Genomic DNA, 19,423 nt, shown 5'->3' on the forward strand with positions numbered 1-19,423 from the left:
CTATTGCTCTCCATGCACTGTTTGAATGTGGCTGTGTCATTCCACATGTTTTTTCATGTACAGTATCTGCACACATTTGTCTGCACAGATTTGTTTGCACATTTCCCTAGGAATTCTTTGGTGGATTCATCTATTGTCTCTCATAATCCTATGTTTTGCAGATGGGATGTGCAATCCCCCTCCATGCCTCTGTGTCTCTTTTTTCCTCTCCCCCTATATCGGCAGACCAGGAAACAGATGATCATCCTTTGAACCCATTACTCAGCCTGATCCTCTTATCATAACCAACCTTCCTGAGTCTCTCATTTGGGGTCTGCCAAACTGCGCTCTGTGTACAATGTGGCTTTCGTTTCTGTCCTGCTGTGTTTTTTTTTTTTTTCTCGGAGGTTGGTGCGAGGGAGGTAAGTCAAAAGAGAAAGAAAGAGAGAGAGAGGGAGAGGGAGATGGGTAAGGAGAGGGATTGCTTGCACACATTTGCACACCTGTCTCTGGGGATATTCTACGATTCTGAAAAAAGACAAGTCTGTGGGCGGGTCAGTATTCTGGGAACACACTGAACAACTCATAAAGGCTTCATCTCCAGCTACGTACTCCCTACACCTTTCCAGGCACATCTCATTCTTTGTCTCTTCTCTTTCTCACTTGTCCATGTCCTGCTAATATCATAATCCCACACGGGTAGAGACATATGTTGTTTAGTAAATTAAACTGCGGGGGGGCTTGGCCAGTCAAAGGAGCTCAGAATGTCCCACACTAACAATGCCTTTTTGCAGTAGCCTACCACTGTAGGGAATACATCACACTGCCTATTATATGGCAGCACATCAAACACTGCAAGTAAAACAATAGGAGCAAAGATGAATCCTCACCACCCGTCGAGGGTATACATGATGTAAATAACCACCTTAATTTACATCATAATTGGTTCCTGTCTCATTCTGTTATTCCATTACTGTCATTGAGAAGGTCACTATACAATGATCTATAGCCATGACTATAAGCACCTTCCTCACATTCATTACTTACAGAGTATGTATTCACACACACACATACGTGGTTTACACATACACAGGTTTGCATATGTTCATACTTAAGCACGGAGCATACTGAGGGAGCTCTTACACTGAGCAGGGAATCAATTACTCACTCTCAGCTGCATATTTTTGGGGATCAAAGGATCACACACCTTTGTGTGCTTGTGTGCTGGGGCATGTACTAAAAATGTACCAGTTAACAAGTACCTCACTGTGATACATCAGAAAAACAAATGCAGATTTGCATTCCCCCAAAGAACATTTTAGACACTTGCATCAGAAATACCCTGAAAGGCACAAAAACAGATAGAATTGGCTGCACATTTTTTCTATTACTTACTGCAATCAGATGAAATATATGCTGTATCCCTGAAATGAAACAGCAAGTGACAAAACAGATATATTACCACTCCTTAAAAGTATTTTGTTGTCTTCCGATAGTGTATTTGAGTTTAAAGCTGCAAAGTTTCGGAGGATGTCTGAAGACCTGTGTTTTCATCTAGAGAGTTTGAAGTTAGCTGGTGAATAAAATTGATACTGTTTATGGCTAAAAATTTGATTTAAATGCTTTAAGCATGTGTACTGAATTGATGTCCCAACTTGTACTGTACTGTATTGTATGACAGCAACAGAGAGCACCAATAGTGCTATGTGAGTGAACAAATTAAATGAGATATCCAGTTTGGGTAAATAACTATGTTTGCGCTTACAAAATTACCGTGACATAGTGGTAAAGCTAAATGGGTTGTTGGTAAACATACACTTATCTGTAACTTTCCTTACAAAACATTTGTATGGATGTGTTTTGGAAAAGACTAATCAAACATATTTCAGGCCCACATTTGTTACCTGAAAATAAGAAGAGAACTCATACCAGGAAAGGCATCCATCTTATCCGTGCATCTGAGCACTGCTTAAAAAAAAAAACTTTCTGACATTTACATTTTTCTCCTTTTCAGTGTCACAGAAACATTTTGGGGCTGTTGCATTATGAAAACTAGCATTGCTCTGCAGTTCTTTTTTTCAATTGAACCTCAATAGCACCGACAACAAATGGCATTTAAACTCACCACAGGGGTCTCCTGCATCCTGCCAAAGGGAAATGCAGTACAGAGTATGAAGGAATGAATGTGAGAGGAATAGCAGGTTGAAAGCTTATATTTGTGCATGTTTGCCTGCGATGTGTGAGAGTACACAAGACTTTGCTTATGTGTGCACATGTGTAGTTTGGTGTGTGGGCGAGACCTACTAACTTTAACACATTCATATTATATGCTTCTTAACTGTTACATGGTACATTCAGAGACACTGAGTGAAACATTTGACAGCTGTTCAAGTGATACTGACAGGATGTATTTTAATAGCTGGCTGGCAGAGGGATGGAAGAGTGAGCAGTTCTGTTATTCAGTGGTGGCTCTAAAAGGCAGTGAGAGGTAACAGTCTGTAAACTGTTGAAAACAGCACATTGCACAGTCTTGTTTACTAACCTGGCTAGCCTGCAAACAAACCAGCGCCTGAGAGTCACATTCTTCTCTACAGAGCTCTCACAGAGTCAGTCTAATGATGATTTCATTAATACAATTTATTATATTAATGCCATTTTTGTCGCATTGTTTCAAGTGAGAAGTATGTGTACACCTTTTATTGAAACCTAAATGTGACCATACTGAGACTCTTTCATTCTCTGCCCACACAGCACTCAGAAATGCATATTATAAACCACTGTCATTGAGCTGAATGCTTTAAATGTCCAAAGAGAAATTATATAATGCTCTTGCTCTCTACAGTAAAGCTTGTGGCCAAAAGAATGATTTTATTTGTCCTTAGGGTATGTGGACATGCTGGATCTTTAACTAGTCATACCCTGAGGACAGCATCGCAACAGAAAGTGTACACAAGTGAGGGAAGATAGTTAATGGGGAGATTTTTACTTAATAAACAAGAACATAAATACATTATGAAAACTGACTATAAGATGGATGAAGGAATTCACAGACAGGCTTTTCCATGGAGAAGTTGTGAAGCTCTTGCTCTTACTAAAAGTAATTTTAGCCCAAAATTACTATGGTTATTATTAGAATTGTTTAGAAAAAAATGCATGGTGGTATATTAAAAATTAAATAAAATGAAATGAAATATTGATCATTTGTTAATTCACTACTAAGGTCAGAAGGACATGGTCATGATATTCTTATATTCTTTTGAGTAAGAATGAAATTAATCTTGGAACAAATCTCTCTCTCTCTCTCTCTCTCTCTCTCTCTCTCTCTCTCTCTCTCTCTCTCTCTCTCTCTCTCTCTCTATATATATATATATATATATCTCTCTCTCTCTCTCTCTCTCTATATATATATATATATATATATATATATATATAGACAGTGTTTGATAAAGTTAATATTTGATTGTATAATAAGTCTTGTTAAAGCCTAGCTATTTAGTGGATTAGTACTCATTGCACTGTGTGGATCACTTAGATTTCTTCCTCTAATTTTAGACTGCAGCCATAATGTCCTTTTTCTTTCACCTCTGGCCGTTGTGGGTCCCCCTTGAAAATGAGAAGATAGATCTCAAAGGGTTTTTGCTAGAAGTAATAAATTTCTCTAATATCACTGGTGCTTTTGTGCCACTTGCCATTTTGTGGAGCAATATCATGGCCTTACAAATGCTATATTTGGTAACACTGGTATTAAATGAGATACTTTTGCTCTGTGGCTCAAAGAAAGTACAACCAAAGACCAAGACCTCTTGCTGTGGGTCACTATGCACTGTATGTATCAATCCATTTATCAAAAAGAACATATGGCATAGTAAATGAGCCCTGACATTCTGAGTGAATGCTTTATAGAGCGCAGGAGCTCAGAGGGAGCTATGCCATTTCTCCGAGCAGAGCTTTAATGCATGGACAGCAAGGGGACAAACAGTTAGAGAGCAACATGACACACTGAAAGATCACAAGTTCAGCCCTTGCTGCTGCCAAGTGTCCTGCTGGTACAGCATTCTGTAACATAATGAGGTTCTACCTGCATACGTATGACGTTTCATCTTATCATATATGTTATTTGATCTATTTCAATATTTATCAAACTTACTTCCTCCTTTGTTTTGTTCTACGATGTTAGTGATGGTGTTACTCTAAATAGATGTAAATCTACAGTCGCACCACTGGAATAATAACACTGGCGAGAAAGTACTCCTTTTTCAAAGTGGCTGAGGAAGGCTATATATATATATATATATACACACACACATTTACGCTTTTTTTTATTATCCTGAGCAGAGCAAGCTTTCTTGATGGTTCATGTAGTATTTATTGTGGGCTTATCTCTTGTGTCTTCCAGCAGATTTTTCACCTGCCTTCCCCTTTATTGGTCAATTTTAATGGGAAAAATCCACAGGAAGTCATGAGTTTCATTGATGGCATCTTAACATCAATCAGGAAAATGGAAAAGTGGAACAACTGCAATTAATAAATGGATGAAACAGGTATTCATGTAAAAAAACAAAAGAAAAACAACAACAACTAGGTAAAGTTGTGATAATCGCTTGACTGTGTAGTACTGGTGGGTTATGCGAAGCGTAAAATTGCCATTTTACTGAATTTACCAGGTGGGCTTGTCTTTTTTGTTTGTTTTTTTACTTTATTATTTGTCTTTATTTGTTGGTGCTAGCCACAACACTGAATACTGTTTTTTAATGCTAACTCCTGGTTTATGTTTAATATTTTGTCTTAGTTTCTGAGACTCCATACCCTTTTGAGAATGATGATCCCCTCTTGGTTGTGTTCATTGGTGGTGATGTCAAACATGGCTCCTCCATCACCTGGCACAATTGTGTACTCTACTTCGGCATTTTTCCCGATGTCCAAGTCATGTGCTTTGATTCTACCGACAGCAGATCCCACTGCAGAAGACTCAGGAACTCTTAGGTGAAAGAAACCTGTCAACAAACAAACAGATTGGACTCAGACTCATTTATTATCATCACTTGACATTGGATGGAAAATACTGAGCTCTTAACATCCTCTGTCCTTAATGTAGTCTCTCACCCACCTGAGGATGTCATATCCACCCACAGGCAAGCAGCTGATATGCTCTGTCTGATGTCAGCCCTCTGGTTATAGGCATGACATTATTCAATTTTGACGTGTTTAGACATCAAGGCTGCTCAGCTCCTTGTAATTGGCTGGCTCAACCTGTAAGATCAACAAACACGAGGGGCCCCGAGGTCTTTGATACTCCCAACAGCAATAATCACTGCTGAAGACTTTGAAATATATCTACAAACAAACAGTGGATTGATTGATTATTACTTACACCTGACAATAGGTGGAAATCTTGTTTACCTTCACTCTCTGAGAAGGCTAGTTCAAACAATAGCATCTGCTTGTGCCATATAAATGAAAACTTTACTGTTGCATAACAAATCTGGTGTGAACACTTGGTGGCATCATAGAGGAGCCACGGGCAATTCAGTAAGAGTTTAATAGTGTAAAAATTATTCTGAGGACTTGGAATGTTTTGGGGTAATTAGGCCTCACATTAGGCTTATTCATTGGGACTGAATGAGAGAATTCAAGAAATCCTTATAATGACAGCGTAGCACTGGGACCTGAACCCCAGACTGGCTATTTTGTTTACATTTATTTAACCAAATTCTTTACATATTCCTTCATTTGATAAAAAAAATAGCACATGTATATGCTCAGCCAAGAATCAGGATCAGCCAAGACTGGTTCTATAAAATATGATTTGTTTATTTGGAATTGGAATTAAGATTTATTTGGCCCTTTCTATGACAAATAAACCCCAAGTTTAACTTGAGCTTGTAAAAATCCAGTGTGACAAGACAATGTGCCTGACAGAACGGAATGGATGAGTTTCTTAGAAACTCCTTCTTTGTATACTGCCACTTGACACACAATGACATCAAACGTGGAGATGGATGAACAAATGTCTACAATAAGCCAGAGTGTCAGGCACTAGTCACTCGAAGAGTGAAAAGGGATGCTATTTGGCAGAAAGTATATTTATTTATTTCTCGGTGGAGGAACAAAATAAATTTACTGAAACAAAACTAAAATGCCTGTCTTTGCTTAGGTTATTGTTGCATTAAGTATTGTTGCCAGTGTCCAAGTTAACATTTGTATGTATATGCAGTCTCACAAAAGTAAGTACATCCCTCACATTTTTGTCAATAGTTGATTATATCTTTCCATGTGACAACACTGAAGAAATGACACTTTGCTGCAATGTAAAGAGTACAGCTTGTAAGTGTTGTCCCCTCAAAATAATACATCACACAGTGTCAATATTTTGTGTGACCACCATTATTTTCCAGCACTGTCTTAACCCTCTTGTGCATGGAGTTCACCAGAGCGTCACAGTTTGCCACTGGAGTCCTCTTCCGTGACGACATCACGGAGCTGGTGGATGTTAGAGACCTTACGCTGCTCCACCTCCCGTTTGAGGATGCCCCGCAGATGCTCAATAAGTTTTAGGTCTGGAGACGTGCTTGGCCAGTCCATCACCTTTACCCTCAGATTCTTTAGCAAGGCAGTGGTCGTCTTGGAGGTGTGTTTGAGGTCGTAATCATTTTGGAATACTGCCCTGCGGCCCAGTCTCCGAAGGGAGGAGATCTTGCTCTGCTTCAGTATGTCACAGTACATATTGGCATTCATGGTTCCCTCAATGAACTGTAGCTCCCCAGTGCCGGCAGCACTCATGCAGCCCCAGGACCATGACATTCCCACCACCATGCTTGACTGTAGGCAAGACACACTTGTATTTGTACTTCTCACTTGGTTGCCACCACGCACACACGTTTGACACCATCTGATCAAATAGGTTTATCTTGGTCTCATCAGACCACATGGTTCCAGTAATCCATTTCCTTAGTCTGCTTGTCTTCAGCAAACTTTTGTGAAGAGGCTTCCTTCTGGGACAACAGCCATGCAGACCAATTTGATGCACTGTGCGGCATATGGTATGAGCACTGACCGGCTGACCCCCCACCCCTTCAACCTCTGCTGCAATGCTGGCAGCACTCAGTCTATTTCCCAAAGGCAACCTCTGTATATGACACTGAGCACATGCACTCAACTTCTTTGGTCAACCATGGCAAGGCCTGTTCTGAGTGGAACCTGTCCTGTTGAACCGCCGTATGGTCTTGGCCCCCGTGCTACTCCTCAATTTTAAGGTCTTGGCAATCGTCTTCTAGCCTAGGCCATCTTTATGTAGAGAAACCATTATTTTTTTCAGATCCTCAGAAAGTTCTTTGCCATGAGGTGCCATGTGGAACATCCGGTGACCAGTATGAGGGAGTGTGAGAGCAATAACAACAAAATTTAACACACCTGCTCCCCATTCACACCTGAGACCTTGTAACACTAACAAGTCACATGACAGGGAAAATGGCTAATTGGGCCAAATGTGGACATTTTCACTCAGGGGTGTACTCAGTTTTGTTGCCAGCGGTTTAGACATTAATGGCTGCGTGATGTGCTATTTTGAGGGGACAGCAAATTTAGACTGTTAAACAAGCTGTACAATCACTATTTTACATTGTAGCAAAGTGTCATTTCTTCAGTGTTGTGACATGAAAAAGATGTAATCAAATATTTACAACAATGTGAGATACTTCATATCAGTAAGTGTATAAGAATGCGTTAATACAATGGAATTATATTATATATCTGATGTGTTCATAATGACATAATGACTTGTAGAGTAACCCATATACAGGGATACTCATCATGCATGCCTCATTTTGCATTTTTCATGCCAACATGGATTGACATTTGCACAAATTTTATTCACTGTCTGTACAGCCCTGTAATGTACTGAATAGAGACATTTAAAATCCAGAATCCAATCTGAATCTCTTTTTGTTCTATATGTACGAGTCCACCTTTGCTGCACATTAAATGTTTTTTGAAATCAATACTCTACTCAAGGTCGTGCTAGGCTATGAGATACTGATGCTGTTATGATGTATATGTTATTGCAATCCCTCTCATTTGTTATTCCTCGATTTTACTGTGGATCTTAGCTTTTTCCTCAGTGTTGATCCTAGGACTGAGAAAGGTGAGCTGGCATATGGATGAATTTGGGTGTTATAATTTCAATAAATAATAAGTACATTCAAGGGCGTGCATTCATTTTGAAGGTATTTAAGGTTCATGTCCTTTTAAGGATAGGACAAGAACTTTTCTTTTATATGGTAGCTCCAGTGCCAAAATGGAGTTGCAGGTTAAATGAAGTTAACAAACAGCTGTTATATGGCACTGTTGGTGGGTTAATACACTTGTAGGATGATTGCAAAGCCACACGCAGGTATGTAATAATAATAATAATAATACATTTTATTTGATGGCGCCTTTCATGACACTCATGGTCGCCTTACATCATAAAATATGATAAGCAGCAAAAGTACATGGCATCATTAAAACAGCATAAAAACAAACGTAAATAAAATTAAAACATAAACAATCAAATGGGAATCAGTGTAATGAGTTTTGAGAGCAGTTTTGAATTTTGTAATAGAGTCCAGTATACGGATGTACGGGGGGAGAGAGTTCCAGAGTTTGGGTGAAGCGTAGAAGATGGCCCTTGCATCCATTGTACTTAGGTTGATGGTTGGTAGTGCCAAAAGACTTATTGTGGAAGACCACATGGAACGAGATGGAGTGTAGCTCTGAATGAGGTCAGTGAGATAAGTAGGAGACAGATTGTGGAGGGCTTTGAATGAATGTTAATAGTAATATTTTAAAGTTAATCCTTTGTGATACAGGGAGCCAGTGTAGTTGAATCAACAGAGCAGTGACATGTTCAGTAGACTTGGACCATGTTATGAACCTTGCTGCAGCATTTTGGATGAGTTGCAGTCGGTGGATGAGTTTGTTAGGGATGCCTGCTAAAATTGCATTGCAGTAATCAAGGCATTTACTAAGACTTCTGTTGAGTGTTGAGTTAGAGCAGGGTGTATTCTGGATGTGTTTCATAGATGGAAAAGGCAGTCCGGGATACATTATTGATATGGCTGGAGTGAGAGAGGGTGCTGTCCAATATTACACCAAGGCTCTTAACCTGCGTGGAGACAGGTATGGTGGCTCCATTAATGGGGAGTGAGCTGATGTTGGTTTTTGACAGAGTAGATTTTGAACCAATGAGCAGAAACTCAGTCTTACTATTGTTGAGTTGTAAGTAATTAGTTGTCATCCATGTCTGTATGTCATGTAGACAGGCAGTGAGTGTACTGGAGGGGAGTGTGGAGCTGGGGTTTGTGGACACAGAAAGCTGTGCATCGTCAACATAACAGTGAAAATGGATGTTGTAGTGCTAGAAGATGTTGCCAAGAGGGAGGAGTGGGATGATAAACAAAAGTGGTCCTAACACTGAACCCTGTGATACTCCTTAATGGTCTGTGGAGATTTCTGACCTATAGTTATTAATTTTTACATCTTGTGTCCTTTTTGAGAGGTATGAAGCAAACCAGTGATAAACAGTGCCCCCATTTCCAATATTTGCCAGACGGTCCATGAGTAGGGGATGTAATACAGTGTCAAAGGCTGCTGTGAGGTCCGGGAGGATGAGAATGGAGAGTAGACCGGAATCTGTTGCACGGAGGAGATCGTTGGTGATCTTAACCAGAGCAGTTTCTGTGCTATATTTGGGTCTGAAGCCAGATTGGAATTTTTCAAGGAGATTGTTTTTATTGAGGTTGGTCTGTAGTTGAGAACAACAACCCTCTCTTGAGTGTTGGTCTGAGGTTGGCAACTTTCAGAGAGGGTGGAACCGTACCAGTGGACAGAGAGGAGTTGATGATTGATGTTACTAGGGAAATTATAGAAGGCAAGCATGCTTTTACTAGGGTTGTGGGGATTGGATTCAGATGACATCTGGAGTTACTGGACTTGGTAATAATTTCAGAAATGTGACTTTCACATGCTGTCAGTCATGAACATTGCAGGCTTTGCAGTTGCAACCACATCTGTTGCCATCACATTCGGGGGATTGACGGTTTACAAATGCTTAATCTATAATAACTATGGAGTAAAAAAAGGATTTCTGTAAAAGACAGATGTGGGATAGATATATGCAGCAATATTATAACTGACTCATCTGATTAGGTCCTCCAATATGGCCACCACACATTTTTCTAACCTGTTCTAGCCTGCTATACATGGAAAGGAGAAGATGACAAAGAAAGGATTTGGGACAGGACAGAGGAGCTGCCATACTTGGCCCAAACCTCTGTGCTGTGACAGCATTATGGAAATATCATCTTTTCCTCGCAGCCAAAGAAGCTTGACCGCCTGACTGCCTGTATTTACATTCAGAGGAGAACATTCGGTGTTGCCGCAAAATACCTGAAGAGACTGCATCAATACAGAACAGTATTTTGCTTTCCTGTCATACACCTGCTGTTTTGGAAGAGAATACATTTCGCACACAGATTAATATTTATGGTTAGTGTATGTAGAGAAGCTTTCACAGATCAATGTGTTTACAGCAATGAGTATTTTTCTAGCTTTTTTCAAGCTTGGCTTTTTACATGACCCAGTGAATGCTACAATCAAATTAATCTGGTTTAGCAGCTTATACAAAATACCAGCTAAAATACAGTGTTTAAATACACTGACTCAATCCCTGGTGCAGCACCATCCTACTCAAACCTGATCTAAATATAGAAGGATGCCCCATGAGTGAAATAACACCAATCCTAGTTTATTTGCCAGGAGTAGTAGCTGTAGATGCAATCATGCTAAATAAATAAGCCTGTGCTTACAACAGCACATAATGACAAATAATGAAAACCAATTACAAAGAGTAGACATGATGAATACCCCCTGCCCTGTTATAATTTTGTTATCATAAAATGCGTTAACCTGCATAAGGTCACGCAGATTGTATTGTTTTACAAAAATAAAAGTTGGTATTATTATTAGTAGTTATATTTATGTCTAATAAAATGTCTGTAAAGGACACTCACTTTTAGAGAACCTGGGTGGGTTATCGTTGACATCGCTCAGGGTGATGTTTACGGTTGTGGTCCCAGCCAGCCCCCCCAGTTGGCCCCCCATGTCCTTGGCCTGGATTAAGACCTGGTACTGTTCCTTCACCTCTCTGTCCATATTGGGCAAGGCTGTCTTAATAACCCCTGGTGTACAGCAAGATTTATGAGAAATACAGATAATAAAGGATGATAAATAGAGGAAGAAGAGAAAGTAGTGAGAGAAAGAGATAGTGAGAGAAAAAAAAGACAAAGGGGAAAAAGTGGTAAACATAAAATCCCATGAAATATGTTTGACACCAACAGCACAATTTATTTCAAAATACACAATATATTTCCACCTAAGGAGCTCACTCTGCAGTAAGAAGCTGCACATGTGGCTTTGACCAAGGCTGAAATAGAGGTCATTTCACAAACTTGAGACACTTGACATTCAATAGGGAACTCTGGTGAAGCCATATAATGATTCACTTGAGGATCAGAGACCCTGAGATCAGAGAGCGTTTGTACTGCAGATTAATAGCTAGGTCAGCGGGAGGTTGGCAGGCTAAAAGGAGGCAGGCAGCATAGGTGGGTCTACACTTTTTTCACCCCTCTTATTCCATTTAATATGGTGAGGATGTCCCATTTGATCCGCAGACCCCCAACATGTATGAACCGAAAATCAAAGATTATTTTTATTTTGAAGGTCTTTTTTTGGAGAAAGGAATGTCGGTTACTGAGAGGGATAACATGCATGGAGATTTATGTATGTTGTTGCCCCCCCACCTCCCTTTGCTCACCTTTTTCCTCCCAGTATTTGTTCCCCTTGCTGATGTGCATTTGGAGATAGATGCAGGCCCAGCAGGGCAAACATTTGCTTGAACAGTTAGATTTTTTCCAGCATCTGTTCGAAATACAGTCACAGTATGTGTTCTGTAAAGCTCTGGGATGAGCGGCATAATCAGCCACAGATTCCACCGTATCTGCTGGTATGATATGTATGAACCTGTTTTCATATGCTTTGAACTGTCCCAGATAGTAAGCCAACTGCAGCCCACTACCTTCATACACTGGTGGTATGGAGTTTTTTCAGATTTAGAACAATCATCTGCCGTATCCTACGTTGCTGCTACTCTACTTCAGTTTCTCTGTCATTTTCCTCCTACAACACCATCTGACTACAGCAGCAAAGTGCAGGTACAACTAATAAATAATGGAAATAACTAAATAACAATCGGAATGTTTCAGCACCAAATGTTATTTTCTTACTTGTCTTTTGGTGAATTTATTTAAGCTAACTGCTGTAGCGGTTTGCTGTTCACAACATTGACTACTCAGCATCCTTGCATCAAAGATTCAGAAAGTCATTGGTGGTTTTGAGATTGCAGTTTATTTCCTGATGCTGAGACTGTCAGTTTGTGGGTTCACCTGACATTTTGATATGTTGCAAAACGTGGTGGGATTCCTCCGCCCCAGCTAGCAACTACCATATTTACAGCTACTGATCATTTAATATGATCAAATAGCATTCCAATATATTAGTGCTGCTTGATACAAATGCATTTTTGATACAACTGACACTTCATTTCATACCCGTCAGATAAATAATTCACTGTCTTTATTGGAGAGCATGAACCCACTGATTTGTAGAGTGGCTCAGGGGTCATTTCTGGATTTTATTCTCATGATATATGCTTCCAGTGGTCCACAATATATCACACACATTCAAGAAAATGTCCTAGGCAACAGTATTTCACTGCCTCGCTGCACTGCAATTTCCAGGCACACAGGTACTTATTTTCTGACACTTTTGTACTTGCATATTTAAAGTAAAAATATAGAGACATACACTGACTGAATCATTATTTTGTCTCATAAATCACAAAAGTACTTTACCTGTTTTAGGGTCAACAGAGAAGTATGGCTGGCCATGGAGGATGCTGTATACCACTCTAGCACTGTTTCCATAGGTAGGGTCATCTGCATCTGTGGCTGTCACTTGCGTCACATATGTCCCTGAAGAAAAAGGGTGGGACGACATGTCGACTTTGACTTAATTTGTTTCCTCGTGAGACTGAAATCCAAACTCTTTGAAGTTCATCAGTTTACCGAACAAACTCACCTGACATTAATGAATGATGAACCACAACTGAGAAAGGTACAGCTAATACTGAACAAAGTCCCCGATAGAGTGGAGAGAGAGGAGTGTGGAGTAGAAAGGTTGAGATGTTGTTCAAGCTTCCTGTTGTATGTTTTTGATTTGAACAGTTGTAGCACCACTAAGTGGGCTTTTTAAAAAAAAAATAAAGCATGGGGGAAAAAAGCTTGTGTGTGGCCATTCATTAAACAGCGCTAACATTAAGAAAACAAAAGACCGTGGCAAGAATAGTATTAGGATGGCAGTCTTCCAAACTCCTGTCGTAAGAGGGACAGAATAATTACTTGTTGGAGGTTTGGCTCACCCCCCCCCCTTAACTAACTGGCATTGAAAACCCTATTCCATTAACACGTCCTTTTTTACCATGTATTTACATTCAACAGATTCAATACAAAGTTTCCAGTTTTGGAAGAGTTACCAAACACAAAATCACTTGTCAGCCTGATTATTTTGTAAGAATTTATAAGACACATGCCTGGTGTTTCTTGGGCAGATGGGCAGATTCTTCAGAAACACTACTTGCAGACAGGCAGACAGCTCTGTGCACATAATGTCCATGTATCAATCACCTGGCTAGCTTAAAAACAAATTTTCAGCTGCAGGAATTGTGGAACACTTGCTATTAACAGTAGACACTGACCAGAGGGATTTCATTTACATGGTCATTTTAAATGCTGATAAGCTCCTAGTTGCCTGTAAAGAACCTGCTGTATATTAAATAGGCTTTGCAGTCTGAGCACTCGGAAACAATGGCATTAAATCATTAGGTTAGAAAGATTAGTGTCTCAGTTGTCCCTAACAAAGCCACACATGCCTGATTAGACATGCCAGAGAAGGCCTGCATTGTGTTGAACGCAAATATACAACAGATGAGATAATACATGAACACCTTTCAGTTGAGCAAAGGGGAGTAAATCCACAGCTCTAACAAGTCAAATGTAGGGAAAGTTTAAAAGCCTTTAAGTGTGGCTGACACCTACGCATTTCCGAGTGACAAAAGCAACAGCCTTTACCCTCGGTGGTAGACAATAAACACGATGAATATTTTCAACAATTATGGAATTCAGGCGTGTGATTAAGAACTAGGTAAAAAGAATGGCTTCAAAGATCACTGCTGGTAAACACAGATGTGAATGCAGACCAGTTTTGAAAAATATAGATCATCTATCTGGCTTCATTAAATATTCATTATATTATAATATTTGACAAATTACAAAGCGGAGGAAACCAATTAACATAGCAAAATATACAATGTGCACAGATTTAGTATTCAAACATGAAGAGAAAGAGGAATTAGTGCAGTCAAAAGACTGACCCGATTGGGATGTTCGCACAGTTGTGTAAAAGTCTCATATAAACAATTTGAAATGCAAGTTTGTAGACATGGAGTGAAATCAACACATTTATCAAGCCTAAGACATTTTGTAGTATTTTTTTTTTAGGCAACTCTCTCTATATTGCTGACAGTAGCATTACTCTGCATAATCTGGTAATTATCAACCATTTTCAGTGTTAGTTATCATTTTTATGGTCTGTAATGGGTGACAGTGATTATTGTTTATTTTAAAAACCCAGTGTATTTTGTCTTGTTTTATAATCAGTCACATTCCTTCATTTGCCTTACTGTAAGAAGTTATTTTGCGATTTCACTTGATTTGTAGCTTTACTGTATGCAGCACTATGATATTTCCAGTCCCAGCACAAAAACGCACTGAAAGATTTTTGATGATTTTATTATGATTAGATATTGTTCCCAAGATCTTGATTACATATTCTTAAATGTAGAAAATTACCTTTACGGTATTCTTTCTTTAATGCTTTCTTAAACATTACTAATTATTCAACAAATATCTAATACACAAAATACTGTAAATTCAAATGTAGCCTAATCCTAAAACATCAGTCACATTTTGGCTGTAATTATTTTCTCGAGTGACTGCCATTATAAAATCATGACATGTGGGGTCTTAATGTTGTGGATGTTACATTCTGTAGGTGGTTTTTAAAGCTAATCTCTGAATACTGTTTTATGGTCACACTAGATGTGTATTTGATAAACTTGAAAGCTTTTTCTAATTCTACAATAAACAGCTGCAGAGCAGCTTATGATTTCAAGTGTTCACTGGGGCTAGGCTATGTTGTTCCTGCTTTCTAACCATACTCTAGAGACTGCTGCGTTTGGAGTTTTGAGGGCTTCATTGCCATTCAGATCAAGAGGAACGATTCTCCCAGCGAATTACCTTGATCTGCTCTCTCTAGGGGGAATGTATAAAGACAAAGCTGTAAAATACACCCAGGGCACACCAAGAACAACTGGTTCTCTGAAATGGGGGGGTAAGCAGCTTTGTCCCTCTGGTTGTACCTGTGATGCTCCTGAAACTCAACTTTGTATTCTATAGTTCAAGAGGAGAAAACTACGTTTTCAGTGCAAAGGATTCTAATCAATTAGGGAAAGTACTGGCTTTTCTATTTTTAGCGGACAGAACAAGACACTGCAGATGGTCACTTACCTACAGGTGACATCTCAGGGACACTGGCTGTATATGGTCCCTCTAGGAACTTTGGCTCATTGTCGTTGATGTCTTGAACCTTGATTACAAATTCTGATTCAGGCTCTAAGGGCCTATTGGTAATGATGTCAACAGCCTGGGCGCGTAAGGTGTAGTAAGGCTTCTCCTCTCTGTCAAGGCTTCTTAAGGCATGGATGTCCCCCGTTGTTTGGTCAATTGTGAAAATAGTGCCAGCCCCGTCCCCCGAGAGAGTGTACTTTACGGCACTGTCCCCCTTATCGAGGTCAGTGTGCAGCTGAAAGACAAAAGAGGAAAAAGACAGGTTGGGTCCGAAACATTGGCACAGATAATGATTCATTGAAAGCACTGGGGAAGAGCTGTCAACGAACACTATATCACAAAGACAGTCAAGGAAACTGACATCAAAGAGTAAATTCATGTCTCTGCAAAGATCTGCAAAATACTAAATCTCGAGAAAAATAAAATGATTGTACTTTCAGAACGTTTCACAGATTAATGAGGCTAAATCTTTCATAAATAATGTATTCTCTCAGTGCAATTATGCAGCAGTGACAACTCTCCAGCACTGTGGACCCATTTCTATTCAAGCATGACTCCAAAAAAATTCCTTTATATGAGACTGGAGATAGGAGTTTTTCTCAAAGTGTCAAAGATCAGACAGTGAAAACTAGAGGTAAACACTCGTTTTCCACAGGAACAATTTTTAATGCGTTCACCTGACAGCGGAGGTCTGTAACCAGATGACTCTCAGCACAGTTGCAAAATATCACTACTCGAGCCAGAGAACATCTTTGTTAATATAGATCCAGGGCCACAGCTCTCTTTGTACAAGACAAACACATTCTGGGCTGGTGGCAAAACGTTTATTGACATAGTTATGTTTACTGCCCCGGCGAGATCAGTCATACAATTCAAAGCCTTTTAAATATTTAAGGACTCTAATGCAATGTGATCATCACCATATATGGATATGGATTTTTGCCTTCTTAACGATGGCATGGAATTTCCACCAACACTGTTGAACAGCAGTCTTATTTCAGGACAGGAGGAGGTGGAGGTGGAGTTGGATGGGTGTTAATAATAATAAAAATGCAGTTAATATATATGTTTTTATTAACCATGACCATGATCTTTCCCTATCCTTAACCAAATGGTTAGGTGCTGAACCCTAATCATATCTAAACCACAATGTATGTACAATATCCATGATCTTTTCCCAATCTTTACCATGGCATAGCTGCCATGTACTAGCTAATGACTGAATGAATCCAAATACTGACACTGTCTTTTTTTTTTGAATTTGTCTTTTTTTCCCACCCTACTCGTGAAATATAGAGCTATCCTTTGAACATATGCAATTTTCCAGTGGACGTCTATGGAAGTGCCAGCCATGGAGGTAAGAGGAAATTTTATGCAGCTTTAAATTATATGTAGGTTACGAAAACAACCCAAGACACCACTGGGAGTAATTCAGTCCAAATTGCACAGCTCACACAAGCATGGCATGACATTATTATGTTCTCACCCATGGTGAATTATTCATTGCTCTTCAAATGAATGAGAATTATTTTTACTACATAACCCTGGTTGGGTCCCATATTATTTTACGCAATGAGCACAAATCTGAAATGTAGATTATGTACTGGCCATATAAACAATATCAACAGAATGTTACTCCTCCACAAACTAGATTATCTGACAATAAAACAAAGTAGATTACAAAACTAAACTCTTTGTATACTTGGCACTAGGTTATACAAGTTTAGCTAATTGTTATGTTTTGGGAAACTTGAAAATATACATTTTTAAATAGTTGTCCTCTACAATTTGCTTTTGGTAGGCACTATATCTAAGGGTTACCATTATTATTATTATAAGTGTTATGATACCCAAGTTTACTTTATGATTAACATGTCCAGTCTTCTAACAAGAAAAAAAGGTAAAGTTTATTCCAGGCTATATTTACCTCACCTGTTTTTCATGGGCCTTGCCAGCATTTTATACCCTTGCTACAAGGAGACAAAACAAGGGTTCAAGGGAACGACAGAGGATATTGACGCCCTTCCTTGAAATAAATTGGAACCCAAACTAAGCTGCCATCTTTCCCCTCGCATTTTGAAATGAAATGCATACACTCAGCGCTTACCACCTCAAAAAACAAACAAACAAAACGGTAAAAGAGAAACGGCTCCAGGTAAATTTGGCTAATTTACTTGGTTGAATTGACAAGCGCTGATAAAGTTAAACTGCGCAGGAGGAGGACACCTAGCTAAAAGATGCAGGTGTGCAAGCCCCGCTGAGATTCTGCCAAGATGTGAGCTTTAGCAAGAGAAGATGAAAAGTTAATTAATGCAACCTGGATATACAGAGCATTGGACGACGTTTTGAAAACACCTGGAAGTAACGTCACACAAATGCTAGCTTTAATGGCTTTCCTTGGCTACAATGTAATGTGCACAATTATTACGCCAAGGAGACTTTTCTAAAGGGGAAAAGCCACGCAGAAAAAAGCTTCCATCGCCTTGGAAAAGGGCGCTAGCTTTACAGCAGCACACTGGGATAGGGAAAACATATTTTGGATGAATAACATTAACTGTTATGTGTCTAGAACCAAGACACAGTGAACACATGGCGTCTTCTCCACCTATTAAAGGAACTATGACAGAACTTTGGAGGTGAACTTCATTAGACATCTACATGTAAGCCTGGTGGCAACTTGGGAATTTGAATTTTGGACAGAGATGGAGTTGGCTATGGACTGGATGAATGGTGACCTCAAAAGGTAGGATATGACTCTTATCTTCTGTTTTATTCTGTTTTAAGTGTGTAAGTGTATAAAGGGTTTGTGGGGTCATTCATTAAAGTTTAGCCTACTGACTTTCAGTGGAATTGTGTGTTGATAAAATATTCGAATCTTATTATTTTACCAAATTATTTGCCAGAATTGTAATTAACTTAAACTAATAAAAGTAGTTTAGTTTTCATGTTTTGTACTTATTTCAAACATATTGCCCAGTCATATGTGCTTGCCATGGTGTGCACAGATATAGCAAATAATATTCACTTGCCATTATGGGATTGTTGGCTTCTATTCTATTCATTTGACTCATCAGGGATTTTTGTGTGTATTGAATTGTGTTTGTTGATCACAGATCTTGTGTCACAATGTGTGAGTATTTGTTTTTACTACACAAAACACGTTTTGTTATCTTTTTTGTTATGTTATAATAAAAAGGATAATTTGATGGTTTTGCTCACAGATGAAATTATGTACTGGATGGCACATTCGACACACTTAGGGGACATTGTCTGTCTACAAAAGGTAGGACATTATTTTATTCTGTGCTGGTTGGCCGCCGTGCCATCATACTTGTTGTTTTGGTCGCTGTACCTCCTACTTAACTTTGTGCATGCTTGTAGGTACAGTATGTCCAGTATCTCATTGTTTGTAGCACCTGCTGTGGGGATGTTGGCAATGTTTTTTTTTATCGAGGATTAACTCTTTTGTCTCATTAGTAATGGACATTTATTTATTTGTTTTGTCATCGTCCGACTAGTTTGGGAAACACGCTGTGCTGCAATAGTTATATTTATAATATGTAATTTATCATTGTGAGACATGGCATGTCGGTAAAATGTAGGTGTAACGTAGTTTGTAATCGTGAACTTGTAAAATGTAGTTGCACTACCTTTTTTTTTTTTTT

At 39.1% G+C, this 19,423-nt stretch overlaps 1 protein-coding gene and 1 long non-coding RNA gene across 5 annotated transcripts in view; one reads left to right on the plus strand and one right to left on the minus strand.

The window, feature by feature from the left end:
* LOC123963177 (cadherin-12-like) overlaps nt 1-19,423 on the minus strand; it is a 64,932-nt gene that overhangs the window by 27,200 nt on the left and 18,309 nt on the right. For 2 of the 3 annotated variants that reach the window (XM_046039844.1, XM_046039931.1), the window contains exons 2-5: nt 15,699-15,993; nt 12,927-13,046; nt 11,028-11,195; nt 4,786-4,973 (exon numbers count right to left, since the gene is read on the minus strand). In XM_046039844.1, coding sequence (XP_045895800.1) covers nt 4,786-4,973; nt 11,028-11,195; nt 12,927-13,046; nt 15,699-15,993 — 771 coding nt within the window. The remainder of the gene's footprint in view (nt 1-4,785; nt 4,974-11,027; nt 11,196-12,926; nt 13,047-15,698; nt 15,994-19,423) is intronic. The other variant, XM_046040021.1, reaches the window with a different exon arrangement.
* Nucleotides 17,841-19,423, plus strand: part of LOC123963544 — a 212,308-nt gene continuing 210,725 nt past the window's right edge. For both annotated transcript variants that reach the window (XR_006823218.1, XR_006823204.1), the window contains exons 1-2: nt 17,841-18,501; nt 18,980-19,041. This is a non-coding gene — a long non-coding RNA (uncharacterized LOC123963544). The remainder of the gene's footprint in view (nt 18,502-18,979; nt 19,042-19,423) is intronic.

The sequence above is a fragment of the Micropterus dolomieu genome, linkage group LG01, assembly GCF_021292245.1.
Source record: "Micropterus dolomieu isolate WLL.071019.BEF.003 ecotype Adirondacks linkage group LG01, ASM2129224v1, whole genome shotgun sequence".
NCBI lineage: Eukaryota > Metazoa > Chordata > Actinopteri > Centrarchiformes > Centrarchidae > Micropterus > Micropterus dolomieu.